At 36.1% G+C, this 14,922-nt stretch overlaps 1 protein-coding gene across 1 annotated transcript; it reads left to right on the forward strand.

Moving 5' to 3' along the window:
• The first annotated feature begins 3,009 nt into the window (after positions 1 to 3,009).
• On the forward strand, positions 3,010 to 7,165 carry LOC306884858 (borealin). The gene is made up of 11 exons (XM_079441083.1): positions 3,010 to 3,366; positions 3,485 to 3,585; positions 3,664 to 3,792; positions 3,923 to 3,960; positions 4,282 to 4,354; positions 4,440 to 4,504; positions 5,213 to 5,295; positions 5,417 to 5,512; positions 5,798 to 5,927; positions 6,011 to 6,097; positions 6,292 to 7,165. The coding sequence occupies exons 2-11, from the start codon at positions 3,492 to 3,494 to the stop codon at positions 6,322 to 6,324; spliced, it is 828 nt and encodes a 275-aa protein (XP_079297209.1). The 5' UTR covers positions 3,010 to 3,366; positions 3,485 to 3,491; the 3' UTR covers positions 6,325 to 7,165.
• The last annotated feature ends 7,757 nt before the right edge of the window (positions 7,166 to 14,922 follow it).

The following is a 14,922-nucleotide window of genomic DNA, read 5'->3' on the forward strand; positions in this document are numbered from 1 at the left end:
CAAACCATCAACTCTGTGAAACACACACACACAGAACAACATATAAAACTTTAAATTCTATGAAAATATATTTTTCATTGGTAGTTGATGTTAGTTAATGCATTTACTAATGCTAACAAATGAGAAATTATTATAGTTACCAAAGGTTTTAATGATTTATAAGCATTTTTTAATGATTTATTTTTCCATTAACTAAAATGAATAATTTTTTCTAACACAAATGAATAAAGTAAAAAATATATTGTTAATATTTAATGTTATTTGTGAATTAACCAATGTTAAAAAACAACATTATTTAACTGTTGTTAATTTACATCATTAATAAATATATACCATTTAATGTTGAAATCAATGTTTTAATGTTTAAAATCAATTCCAAAATGTGTTAATATATTAAATTTTAAAGTTTTATCTTTTGAACATGACTATTTTTCTAATATTAAAAATATTATGTTCATTGTTAGCTCATTGTAAGTTCATACTATCAATGAAGAATTAACATGCTTTAAAAAATATATTTTTCATTGTTAGTTCATGTTAATTAATGCATTCCCTACTGTTAACAAATGAGACTCAATTATAAAGTGTTATCAAAACCTTTAATGCTTTAAGCATTTTTTAAGGATTTTATTGAGAAGTTTAAACAGACTCTCTCTCTCTCTCTCTCTCTCTCTCTCTCTCTCTCTCTCTCTCTCTCTCTCCCCCTCCACACTCACTGAACTCACACAGTCAGTCACTCACCCAGTCACCTACCGCACACATTAGAAGCACAGTGACAGGATATCTCTGATAAGTTTTAAAATTTTCTTCTCGCCATAGTGTACTGTAAATTCATGGAATTAATCACATATCCTCAGACTGTCTTGTTCTGTGTTTGGTGTGAATTTGTGGTTTCTGCTTGGAGGTGTATGAATTTGTTTACAGCCCGTTTTGAAAAAAAAAAACACATAAAAAAAAAAAAGCCGACTTCCTGTTGGTCGTAGCTAATGTCTGTAAATTAGAAAGTTGTCCGGCTTAATGTGAACAATTTATGTACCAAGTTTGGTGTCTGTAGCTATCATTATATATATATAATCATTAATAATTATATTCCATTTAATGTTGATCAATATTAATTCCAAAATGTGTTAATATATTATTAAATTTTAAAGTTTCTCTTTTGAACATGACTATTTTTCTAACATTAAAAATATTTTGTTCATTGTTAGTTCATTGTAAGTTCATACTATCAATGAAGAATTAACATGCTGTAAAAAATTATATTTTTCATTGTTAGTTCATGTTAATTAATGCATTCCCTACTGTTAACAATTGAGACTTAATTATAAAGTGTTATGAAAACCTTTAATGCTTTATAAGCATTTTTTAAAGATTTAAAAAAAAACAGACCCTCTCTCTCTTTCTCTCTCTCACCCAGCTCCTCAATCCACACAGTCACTCACACAGTCACTCACACCCCACCCCCACCCCCTCACTCAGCTGCAGGCTGACAGGGAACTCTCACTCATAGAAGCATTGTAACAACTGTCTGATAGTTTTTAAATTTTCTCCTCTGCATAGTGTATTGTAAATTCATGAAATTAATCACATATCCTCAGACTGTATTGTTCTGTGTATGTAATTTTTTATGAAGTGTTTGGAAGCTGCTCTTAAAAGATAAAAAAAAAAAAAAAATCTCTTTTTTACTGTAACTTTAATAAATTGCCATTAAATCATCGTTCAAGATATCCTAAATCCGTCCGCAATTTAGCATCTTCAGTATTTTGGCATCATGAGAAAAAATGTTTGGTGTGATTTACGTGTTTCTGCTTTGAGGAGTATGAATTTGTTTACAGCCCGTTTTAAAAAAAAACCCACATTAAAATAAATATAGCCGACGTCCTGTTGGTCGTAGCTAATGACTGTAAATTAGAAAGTTGTCCGGATTAATAAGAACAATTTATGTACCGAGTTTGGTGTCTGTAGCTAAAACTAACCCCCCCATTTTTGACAAAAGGTGGCGCTATAGAGTGCCTCTTCCACGCCCGTTTATGAGGTTTTTCCAGTGTCTAACTATCATTAAAATGGATATGTGTGTTGAGTTTCATGACATTCTAAACATGTTATCTGCCTCAAAATCACCAGAAACGAATTTTCAACTTTGACACGTTGCCATGGCAACATAATTTTAGATATCAATATTCCCTTCACAGTTTTACATCGGCCGTGTTTTGACATTATTCTGGTGAAGTTTGAAGCAAATCGAGTAAAAATAAGATGCTGAATTCAAATAATTTTGAAAACGACACACTTCCTGCAGCCAGTTGGTGGCGCTATAACTTTCAGTCATAATAGTCACATCTATCCGATCGGCATCATACAACGAACAAACCACTGGAGTTTGATCAACATCATACAATGTATGTGGACGTTATTAGGCATTTCCTGGGTCTCATTTTTCGCCATAACTTCATCGCCTCGCCACGGGCAAACCGTTCGACATATCAAAAATATCTTCGCAATTTAGCGTCCCCAATGTCTTGAGATCATGTTCACCGAGTTTGGTGGCAATCGTATGGAAATCCTCAGAGGAGTATATCAAATTCCAGAGCATGCGCTTTTTAAACAGCCCTGAATAGCCGACTTCCTGTTGGGCGGAGCCTATGACATGCTGCGCGGAAGTTGTTCAGCTCAATGAGTTCTATATGTGTACCGAGTTTCATATGAATACGTGCAAGTATGTGTGAGCTATACATCAAGCTTTCTGACAATTTTCCAGGGGGCGCCGTAGAGCCCCTGTGCCACGCCCGGGTCCCAGCCTCAGCGGCGTCCTAATGGCCGCAGGTTCCAACGTGCGTGCCAATTTTCGAGAGTTTTCGGGCACGTTAAGGCCCCCAAAAGTGCCCGGATGATTGAAAAAAAAAAAAAAAAAAAAAAATAAAAAAAAAAAAAAAAAAAAAAAAAATAATAATCCTTAGAAGAACAATAGGGCCCTGCGCCTTACTGGCTTGGGCCCTAAAAAGTACATGTGATAACTGCGATGCGCTCCTTCCGGGAACACGTACCATCCATCCACCAATCCGCTTGTTTCTTTCTTTAGCCGTGACAGTAAAACACTCAACCATTGGCTAGACTCTTCGTTTAAGAGAGGCGATATCTTATTGGTCAGAGCACGACGCAGGTTTACAAGGCGACGGTCAAAGCTGCATGCTGATTGGCTTACTGACGTAGTAGAGTTAAATTTGAAAAGGCTCTTTTTAACCGTCGGTGTCCGCTACAGTGAGAGACGGTGGCGGTAATGCACCTATTTTCGTTGGTTGCCAGCCGCCGTTAAAAACCAAGAAGAAGAAGAAGACAGTGAGAGACGACATAGACCGGGTTTTTAGAGTAAGAAAAAAATAAATGCTTTTTGTGTTGTTAAATTAACTAGATAATATACCAAGTACTAATATATAAGCGCGTTATCGCTGTGAGGTTGAAGAAATGTATCGTCTTTGTTTTTTAGGTCCATCATGGCCCCAAGAAAACGCACCCAGAATACTAAAAACAAGAAGAATCCTAAAACACCGAAACTAGAAGCTTTTCTGCTTGATTTTGACGATGAAGGTAAAATTTGTCGCTAGTGTCTGAATACAAAGTAACTTTATTTGTCCATATTTCGAAAGCTTTACTCTTTGTTTGTAGTTCATACCATTGTTGAACGACTGAAGGAGAAGACTAACAATCTTCTGAAAGATGCAGACAACCTTTACAAGACCGCTCTGATAAAGCTTCCCATGGCAGTGAGGAAAATGAACTGGATCGAGTACTGCAGTAAGGATTTTTTATGTGATATGTCAGTGGCACTGTTTTTGAAAAAAATGTCTATGTAGCCTCTGTTAATATGGGGTGAAATATCGCACATACTTTGGTATTGTCTCACGGTTCTTATTTTAAACTGCAGATATAGAGAAGCCAAAGTCACCAGTGGATGATTCAAAGGTAACGTTACTTGCATTGAACATGTTTGTTTGTATATGTTTTCCATGTTGTAAACCAGAGGTCTTCAACCCTGTTCCTGGGGACCCACTATCCTGAAGAGTTTAGCTACAACCCTAATCAAACACACCTGAAGTGGCCAATCAAGCTCCGCAAGACTGCTTGAATATTGCAGGCAGGTGTGCTGAAGCCGGTTGGAAATAAACTTTCCAGGAGAGTGGGTCCCCAGGAGCAGGGTTGAAGACCTCTGTTGTAAACTAATCAGTGTTGTTCTATCAATCACTGTTGGTCTTGATTGAATGAAAGTCGTCTCTCTCTGATCAGGTGAGGGAGGAAGCTGCTCAAGTGGAGCTTGCTATTGCAGAGAATCATGTGATTCCCAAGTTTGCTGCCAAAGGTACATTTTGCATCCTCTGTCAGCTTGTAAAACCTTCATACCGGTGTTTTCAAATCTGATTTTCCCACTTTCATCTCATTTACAGAAGCCAAGAATGGTGCAAACTCAGAAGATGAAAACGTGGCACCCCTTAAGTCTACAGTCAAAAAGGTTTGTGGTACAGCCTTTGAAATCTACTTAGTAAGGCGTTCAAATCACGCTGAAGTTAATGTATTGATAAAGATGAGCACATGTGATTGCCGTGTTGTCACTATCTAACACAGGGGTGCCCAACCCTGTTCCTGGTGATCGACTGTCCTGCAAAGTTTAGCTCCAACTCTAATCAAGCACACCTGCCTTTAATTTTCACGCGATCCTGAAGACCTTAACTAGTTGCTTCAGGTGTGTTTGATTATAGTTGGAGCTAAACTTTGCAGGACAGTCGATCGCCAGGAACAGGGTTGGGCACCCTTGATCTAGCAGTAGAAAAACTCAAGAAATAATTATAAAAAATAAGCATATAGTGTTCAAATGTTTATATACCATCTAAAATCCGGATTACCATTTTCAAACACGCAAGTAGGAAATATTGAAGGCACTGTAGTTCAAGTTTACATTGACATTTACATTTATGCATTTGGTGGAAGCTTTTATCCAAAACAACTTGCATTACAGTATACATTGTATCAGTTCATGTATTTTCCATACATTGTAACCTTTGTGTTGCTAGCGCCATATTCTACTGTTCGATCTACAGTTATTTATGTAAAAAAAAAAAAAAATGGTAATACTAGTCTTTGAAGGGTCCTTGAGAAAATCTGGCCCTTTAATGTGTACAGGAGCCTGACTCCCTTTCTCTCCTTAATATGTCTAATGTAGAAGAAAGCATCAAAGAAGGCACCTTCTACCTCCAAGAAGGCCAGAGCTCTCTCCATCAGCAAACAGAGCAACACCATCCAAAGGTAAAGAAAATATACAATCAGCTAATATTAAACACACCGATTTTGTCCTAAACGTGTTGCCTCATAGAATCCCAATGGTTTGTTCTGGGAGTCTGAATCCATATTTGCTTTTTGTACATAGGTCTACAAGAAAGCCTCTGATCACCCCCGCTAGAAGTTTACTTGAGTCTTCAATCATTGGTGCTACTCCTCTTATCACACCACGCTTTGACCCACGGTAAATACTTACACGTGACATTATATGGCTTTGATTGTGATTGCTTGAATATTCATTACTTTTTGATATATTTATTGACTTTCACAAATTACACATTTACAAACAAAAAAAGGTTCAGTACATCAAAATAGACCTGGAATTACATCGTCCCCAACTATGAAATGTAAACACAATTTTTGCATCCCTAAGGTCCAGATCATTTAAAAATGTTTCCCAAGCTGTATAAATACTAGTCTGATGACATTTTTCTAAGGGCTATTTGTGTAAAAAAAATTTTGTCTTCAGATTGCCCAAGACTCCAGCACTGAGACTTCCACATCACAGGGAGAAGGTGTACAGCATGTCTGTTAACGGCTCACCTATTGTTGGCAGTGGAGAAGACATTGTCATTAGTGTCCCCCTTGGAAACGGAGAGGTGGGTGATTTGCTACCGCTACTAATGAAGTAAAACACATTGTGTATGTATGCATACATGACATGTTTTCTTTATCATTTCAGTGCATTCAGCTGCTGGCCAGTGAGATGGATTCTGTGGATCTGAGTCAGCTGGATGAGAAGGCCCTACGCAGTATCAGAAACCTGCAGGTATGTGTTGCTGTGTTAATTCTTAATGAAACTTCTAGGAAAGCATGGCTTTTTTTTTTACTGGCTTTTTTTTTTACTGAATTGATTTTAAACTAAATTTACTTTAAATGTAAACCGTTTTATAGTGATACCACCCTCTAAATTGGAAGAAATTAATGTTTTTCTTTTTATTAATTTTTTTTCCCCTAATACAGAATCGTCTCACAACTCTGTGTGGAACAAAGTGAACAACCCGTCTCCAGTTTTGTACAGTACACTGCATTGTAATATCACTTCAAACTATCAGCATTTTTTACTCGTATTCTTTCCCATTTCATTGTTGTATTATAACCATGTGGATTTTTACGTTTTTTACTTTCATGCTTTCAACATGTGCTATAGTTTCATTCTCAGGAGCTTTTAAAAGGCAAATGTAAATAAGAGCAGTTCTGTGTTGTACTACCTTTTGTAAATACTCTTAAAGACCCTGATTCCACATCTCTGCTGTCTCTTGCTTTTCCTTGTCCTATGTGCTGGGTAGTACCTGATTACATGTCACCTGTATTACATAATCAGATTCCAAAAATGTTGTACTTGTAATTAGAGCAAATTATAATTTAAAATGCTTATCAGATTAGTAATTTTTTTTTATGGATTACATGATTACCTATTCTTATTCATACAGTGGCAGTAAATTAATCATAATTTATTGATTCTGGACGTCTGTACAAAAATTTTTCAAACCTGAAAGACTGGGGCGTGTTGTTTTCATGTTTATAAAATTGTTTAATGCAGGGCTTCCCAAACATTTGTCACCTCTTAAAATATTTGTTGAAATATCACAGAAGATAATATTTCAATAATTTAACATGTTTACAGTTCTATGATTTTGGTTAATGGTCACACTAACATGCAGGTAAACAAATACAGTATATTATTAGCATTCAAGTGTTTGCCTTTATTTTACTTTTTTTTTTTTTTATGATTTAATTATTAGGTTATCAACTCACTATTCACCATTCACTCTCTATCAACTCTAACGTTTAATGCATTTTATGATGTTGCCATAAAAACAGAATATATTTTCTTACTCTGCTTTTTTATCAATATGGTACATTTAAAACAAGTTTGATTTAAAAAAAAAAAAAGTAGTCCGTTTACGTAACCTGAAATGAGTAACCTAGACTGATTCATAACTGCAGTTTTCATCATGTAATCAGTAATGGAATACAATTTTAAGTAATTTCCCAGCTCTAGTTATCTCGGATTCAAATAGTCTTTTTGGTATGGGGAAAAGAATCTTTAATCGCACATTAATATTAAAAACATAAACACAAACTAGATTTAAATATAACATGGAATACGGTTTAGAATATATTTAGCAACAGAAATGTTTTTTTTCAACTTGTCCATGTATATAGTGCAGTATGAAGGTAGTTCTCACGTTGGATACCTGTCCCGCTGGATGCTTTTCATTGGCACGTTTAAATATGTATATATACGTGTGAGAATTATATTTGAGGAGAGGAGTTTCTGATCTAATCTAAAGAATTTCTTTAAATGAACAGCCTAGAGATACAGACAACACCTGTTCTATAGTATTGCTTAAACTAGATTGCCCTCTGGTGGTTGCAGTATTGATGTGGCCGGTGGACTGATGTCAAGTTTCAAATGAAATTGGCTCTATGTTTATGAAAAAGAAAAACACTGCCAGTGCTTCTGGCTGCTGTGTTGGGGAGAACATTTACTGAATGGCTGTGAATACCTATCTTGAGTCACGACAAGGAAAACCAAAAGGCCTATGGTCTGTGAAATAAAGTTGAGTATATGCTTTCTCTTAATATGCATGGGCATAGTTTCATTATTATTGAAATTTAACAGGATCATTTCATTTTTCGTAATTTTTTAATTAATTGGTTGTATTTATTTATTTATGCATTCATAAATTTTTAGTCTATTGTATATTTCTCTCTCCTAAACACTCAAGCAAGTTTTCTATATAAATTATCAACACATACACAAAATATACTTGTTTTTGGTGCAATCATCTTAAAAAAAATCCTCATATATTATTTAATTTCATTATTATGATTGAATAATATCTAATTGTTAATTTAAAAAATTATATTTATATTTTATTTGAATATTTTTCGTTCCTGAATATATGTTTGTATGTCACTAGAGGGCAGTGCGCACATATCCATACAACACCATTGTGCAGAGAATCGTCCAAGGACAAAGCAGAACAGCTGACTGCAGCTCCTTTCCAAAGATCTCGGTCTGTTTAGTAATTGTTACAGTTCAAGAGCTTTAAAAACGTTTATGTAAAAAGTTATTTCAGTTGAAAAAGAAAGTGAAATAGGCCTACCTAACAAATGAATCACAGCTTATACACAGCTTACCTTCCCCTCTCTCTCTCTGCCCCCTGCAACACACAGCACACAGTCTCCTCTCTTCCTCTGTCTCTGACCTTCAGGGTTGGGAAGAGCCAGTAAAAATGCATCCAATTAGTGCTTGTTAATGTGCTGCCCTCATTACAGGAGAGAGCAGGAGATGAGTTCAACATCAGCTCCATACTGTGTCCAGTTGCTGCTTAACAGCTTCTGGCAGGCTACGTCTCCTCCAGCACATTCATTCACGACATATATGCTCTACATTCACTGTAGACAAACTCACTGTGCCATTAAAGATCAGTGCTGAAGAACTGTGGCTTTATGGGATTGAACAGATGCTGTACTCACTGAGGCGTTGAGTTCAGATCCCCTGTTAGCAAACGTACGCTAGCACACCTGCTTCATGAATCACATTCACACCGCTGTTGTGCTTCAGCTATTGAGCTGGAAAATATTTTCCTCCCTAGACACATGACTTGATTTACAAAATAATACATGCTGATATAGTCCATTGGACAAATAGGCCCTGTCCCAAATAGCGCAGTGGGTATACAATCATAAGGTCAGAGTATTTACATCCTTGCTAAGTCGGCTAACTGTGTTATCCTTTTATTCTGAGCTTCCATATTTCCCCCCCCTAAACTAAATTTGTTTTTCATTACAAACAATCGTGCGGCACATCAGAGCCGTGTTTTCCACACATGCATCATCACCAAAAATCCAGAGGAGACGGGTGCCTAATTATGCAGTGGGATGGAGGAAATTGGCAAATTTGTGGGGAGATGGATTGACTTGGCACCGATCTCACCAGCCAAATGAATTCCTCTGTCTGCCCTGTCCCCCTTACGAGACCATCCGTCAAGCGGGTCCTCTAATCGATTTATTCACAACATCTCAGTCTACCACAGTAGCACTTCTTTCTCACTTAGTGGAGCTAGAATACAGCCATACATGGAGGCGATGCGCTGCTGAGTTTGTATGCTGTTGTATGAACATACGGTGGTTTTGGTTCAGTGGAGCCATTTTGTATTGTGTTGAATATAAACAATAAGTAACTGGCAGTTGGTTGAAATTTTGCTTAATACTTAAGCTTCCACTGTATGGATGTGTACAACATGTTTTCATGAGAGGCAGTCAAAATAATTCATTTCATGCTTTGAAAGGGATAGTTCACCCAAAAATGAAATGTGATTAATTAGTCACCCTTGTTTTGTTCCAAGCCCGTAAGATCTTTGTTCATCTTCGGAAGACAAATTAAGATTTTTGATGAAATCAAAGAGCTTTCTGACCCTGCAGACAGCAATGCAACTGACACATTCAAGGCCTGGAAAGGTAGTAAGGGCATCATTAAAATAGTCCATGTGACATCAGTGGTTCAACCGTCATTTAAAATTTTGTGAATATTTCAATGAATATATGAATATCACAAAATAGTTGATTTAAATAGTCGGTTTAATATTTATTTTATGAAAGTTATATTTATTTATTTTTAATTTTAAAACCTTTTTCTCCAACAGAATTTGGTTAACCTTTATTTTAGGGTGTTCTTGTTACAGAGTAATTATACATTTAGGTACTGAGTAATATTAATGAACAACATATACTTATAGGGTTAGCGTTAGAATCAGGGCTTGGTTTTGGGCTGCTGCATGTAATTATGCATAATTTACTGTTTTACAATTTAATTTACAAGGACACTGTAAAATAAAGTGTTACCCAGATTTTTTTTTTTAAATTAGCACAGTAGTTTACTCACAGTTGTTTAAAGTGAGAAGTAAAACATGTAATGTGATGTGTCAAGAAAAATAGCTAAATATCACTTTGAGCTAAATATCACTTTTCAGCCATATTATTCCAAAAATGTTTAGAATATAAATTACGTCACTGTAATTTCCATCACATAATAATATTAAACACAATGCATCATTTGAGATGTGCTGGAAATGCCACTGGTGGGAATGTTCTTTCTGAAAGAATGACCAAAAATGACAGAATTCTCCTGGTGCATGCAAATGCTCGGTTGAATATTGTTAATGAGCTTCAGAGCTTCAAAAATGGTAAGAAATGTGTGTTTATTTTCTAAATGCCCAATTCTAAATCTAGTTGAGCTCAGTAAACAACCAGAGGTTGCTGGATCTATCCCAAATTTTGCCGTTCCATGGAGACAACCCAATGGTTTAATTATGTGGTGAAACGTCTTGCCCGTTTGATGACCCTAGTAATTAGATCATAGAGCCTGACGTTCCCATAGATCAGAGGCTGATGATACTGCACCAGTCTGGGCACATACCCTCTGCCAAATGGTCTGAGCCTTAATAGTGTTTTGATGGGCCACCCCTCTGTCACCACAAACCCGAGGTGGTGCAAAAACAAGGACATCTGCTGCCAGAGAGTCGTGCTCCTTTAGAATCGACTTTGCAAATGAATGTAAAGGAGCCATCAGACTCCCAGGACATGTTTTGCCCTCTTGGCACGTCCAATATGTTGTTTTATCTGTCAGCAACACTGAATAAGCCACAGAACATCAAAGAGACAGAGGAAGGCCCTCAGAGGTCCTGATACAGTACAACAGAGCTCATGCTAATTCTTCGATGCCAGCCTCGGTCTCTGAGGACGTCCTATTATTTGAGAAATGTGAGCAGGCGAATTAGCATTGGTTTAATTTTTTGTCTTATATTTTGCGTAGGTTTGGATGACAAACATCCTTACCTTGACACTGAGAATGAAATTAGCTTTAAAAAAAACTACATGCAGTCTTTGAAAAAGCTAAGTCTCCTTAGGTTGGCAATTGCGCTTTGGTTCATAGCCCTCTTTCTCTAAAGTGCCTCAATAAAGTCTATCACCTTATTTGCGAAAGTAATATGGCCCAGTGCGATCCCAAATTACACATAAATGACACAGCAAATTGGAAAATTAGGAGAGGAGGGAAGGGTAATTTGCAAGCAAACAGTGTAAAACCAATTTATTAAGAGAGAAGGGAGAAAAATAGCCACAGCTACTGTCGTCCATAAAAACATCAGACTCTCATTCAGACTTGCAGGTTTATCTCTGAAATCCTCCTCGGGTCAAATATCTGAATGTCTATTACCATTCAGAAGGATGCTGTTGAAATGAAGTAGAATGATTTTGTGATTAGTTTTGTCAAATAATTAGCATATAAAACGATGTCTATTTTGAATGAAGTCTAAAACATGAACTGGTTTATACAGGTATTTCTGCTGATGTTCTGACTGCTTCTTGAACAGCTGAAGGAAAGGCCATTAGTGTTCACTCTCGCTGCATGTGTTCTATCACTTCTGTCACTCATTTGGCACTTGTCCTTCACCAGTCATGTTTCTAAAGTGAGGGTCACATCTCAAGTGAGGACACGTCCATCAAAAGTTGAAAGCATCTTTTAAATCAGCACGGCTTGGTTCATGTAAGACAGTTCAGTTTATAATATAGCATCGGAAAGTATTTAGACATTCACAGTCTTGGTGTTGTGAAAAGGTCTTGTATAAACTTTTCATGCAATAAAATTGATACATTTGTACAATTTAATGGTTGTGCGTGTGTGTATGCAACTAGCATTCCGTAGGCCTACATTATGAGGACCAAATGTCCCCACAAGCAGGGGTGCTGCTACAGTTTCTGGGTGGTGGTGGTGGTTGTCCCTCTTGGTAGAAATCCTTCCCCTCGGGGGGCCCCCCCTCCATTGTCGGGCTCTTAGAATCATCCTAACGTCCACCCCAAACCAACCCCCCCCCCCCCCCCCCCCCCCCCCCAGACCCTCCTTACGATGCCCCTGGCCACAAGTATGGTAATACCAGTACATTTTGATCTTGTGGGGACATTTTTTGGTCCCCATGAGGATAACAGCTTATAAATCACACAGAATGAAGTGTTTTGAAAATCTGAAATAGCAGAAATTTTCTTGTGAGGGGTAGGTTTAGGTTTACACTGTAAAAAAAATAGCTGTAAAAATACAGGGCATTTTCTACAGCAATGTACCATTCTATGTAAACACAGTTAAATACTGTAAATGATGATAAAAATATTAACAGCAAGCTACTGTTCAATCTTAACGGTATAATACAGTATTTTTTAGTTTAGTCAGATGTGTGACGTTGTTGCTTGAGCCCGCTCATAACTCATCTGAGCAAACCCACGACGCATCAGCTCCCATCAACAGTCAAGAGGTGTGCACTCGTGCAGGTTTTAAATGACTGATCTACAATATTTTATTAACGAGCGAAAGAAGAATAAGAAGCAGAACTAAAGACGATTTTAGTGAGCTTCCAGCATCGAAATGGACAGCGCACCGGCTTGCTTTTCTATTTGCCAACTAAGGTAACTGCAATTTTTTCAAAGTCAGTTTTAGTCTGTGAAATTGTTTACACACTGTTATTTCTTTTTACTGAATGAAGTTACCAATAACAGTTAATTATTATTTTGTTTTTTCATAACGGGTAAACAAATCACATCTGTAGTTCGGTTCATTTGGTCCGTCTGGACCAAAAGAAAAAAATTATACATTGTAGCTATTTTAAGCCGTTTTGGTTCCTTTTCACACCACACTGTTTGCTCTGGTCCGAACCAGCTGAACCAAAATGCAGTCACGTGACAACATCCGCTTCACTTGTTGGCTAGATGTGTCTGTGATAGATTGGGCTTTATTGTACCATTTGTTGTGCGGTTTATTGAAATGTGCACTAAAGTTATGCTAACAGTTATAGTTATACCATAATCATTTTATTATTCTGTCAGAGAGAACCTTAAAGATTGTCTGTATTTTGTTGTTACCGTGTGTAGGCTGACAAAAATATTTTATAATGTTTCTGAATATTAACTATTGTTGTTGTCTGCATCAGTTGCTGGTGACGAAGTCACAATTGGAGGTTGGATGATCAGTATTGACACCAGCTACTGTCTTCAACTTACAAAACCAAGAGAAAGCTACAAAGACACTGGAGTTTGTTCAAAGGTAAATATTGTTAGATTTTTTTGCCCCTCTTCCCAAATTTGTTCAGAAATTGTTGTTCTTTCTTTTTACCTTCCACCCCACTACTCTCTTTCTTTATTTCTCTGAAACACAGTAAGACCCCAATTAATATTTACTTGCCACGCCTAACATCTCATATTTCTCTATTATTACATTTTAGGCATTTCATTGGTGTGAGCCATGAGAGGGAAACAAAGGCCAGCCAATTGATGGTGGTGTCGAAGAAGACAGGGCAAGGTTTTATAAAAACCATATGAACTTTGAGTGGGACAGTATTTAGTAAGGTGAAGTCACATATTCTGCAATCAGAAGCCATAGCATTTTGTTGTGTTCAGTCCAGTCTCACTGGTGAAGTGGAAACAGTGTAATTAATAATGCTTTAATAAAAGCCTAATGTTTCAAAGCCATCTCTTGTCCGAGCATTTTATATTCAGGTCATTTTAAGTTGTATTTAATTTTAGAATGTAAATTTTAAATAATTAAGCTTAGCAGTGTTACAATGCTAAATTCACATTCTACAGTACTTTAATACATTTTAAGTAATAAAGAGCTCATGAAATTACAGTTGGAATACTAACATAACAGTGTAATGACAGTATTATACTGTAAAGCTTATATTTTCTAAGGCAAAGCACTGTAATATTTTTTACAGTAATAAACTGTTATTGCATATTACAGTAGGTACACTGTAAAATTACAGCATTATACTGGTGAATCTAGCTGCCAGTAGTTTACTGTAATTTAACAGTGAAATTGTATTACAGTGTAGAGTTAGGGTAAGGGGATAGAAAATACAGTTACAGTATAAAAACCAATATCATTAGATATTATATATATACATAATAAATATTAATATTATTACAAACAAAATGAAATTGTTCATGATTATTTTTATTTATGATTATTTGATTATGTAATACCATGATATTTAAGCTGATTTATTGTCAGTGTTGCAAACAGTGTTGCTGCTTAATATTATTTTGGAACCTGTTATAGGTTTTTCAAAATAGAAACTTATGTAAAATAATACATTTTTACTATCACTTAAAAAACATCTATTTAGAATACCCTTGCTGAATAAAAGTATTAATTTCTTTCAAACTTTTGAATGATAGTGTACACTGTTATAAAATATTTCTATTTTGAATATATGTTCTTTTTACCTATTCATCAGAGAATCCTGAAAAACGTATCACAGGTTCCAAAAAAAAAAAAGGAGCACAACTGTTTCCAACATTAATAATAAATCAGCATTGGGCATTAGTAGACAAATTAAATAAATGAGTCAAGGTGAGAAAAGTGTGTTTAAAAGTTTATTTATCTAAAAGTCCACAAATGGCCATACAGCAGTTGCATACAGAACAGAGATAGTCATACACAGGTAAATGCTGTTTTTTTGTTGTTGTGATGTTTGTTTATAGTTCAGCTTTGCGTTCAGCTGAAATGCTGACCTTACTCTTTGAGGAGAACAG

The sequence above is a fragment of the Barbus barbus genome (genome assembly GCF_936440315.1).
Source record: "Barbus barbus genome assembly, chromosome: 19".
NCBI classification, from domain to species: domain Eukaryota; kingdom Metazoa; phylum Chordata; class Actinopteri; order Cypriniformes; family Cyprinidae; genus Barbus; species Barbus barbus.

Coding starts and splice junctions, on each gene's coding strand:
- LOC306884858 (XM_079441083.1), top strand. CDS start 3,492: ATGGCCCCAAGAAAACGCACCCAGAATACTAAAAACAAGAAGAATCCT. Junction 5,513..5,797: donor ACACCACGCTTTGACCCACG/GTAAATACTTAC, acceptor TTTTGTCTTCAG/ATTGCCCAAGACTCCAGCAC. Junction 5,928..6,010: donor TCCCCCTTGGAAACGGAGAG/GTGGGTGATTTG, acceptor TTATCATTTCAG/TGCATTCAGCTGCTGGCCAG.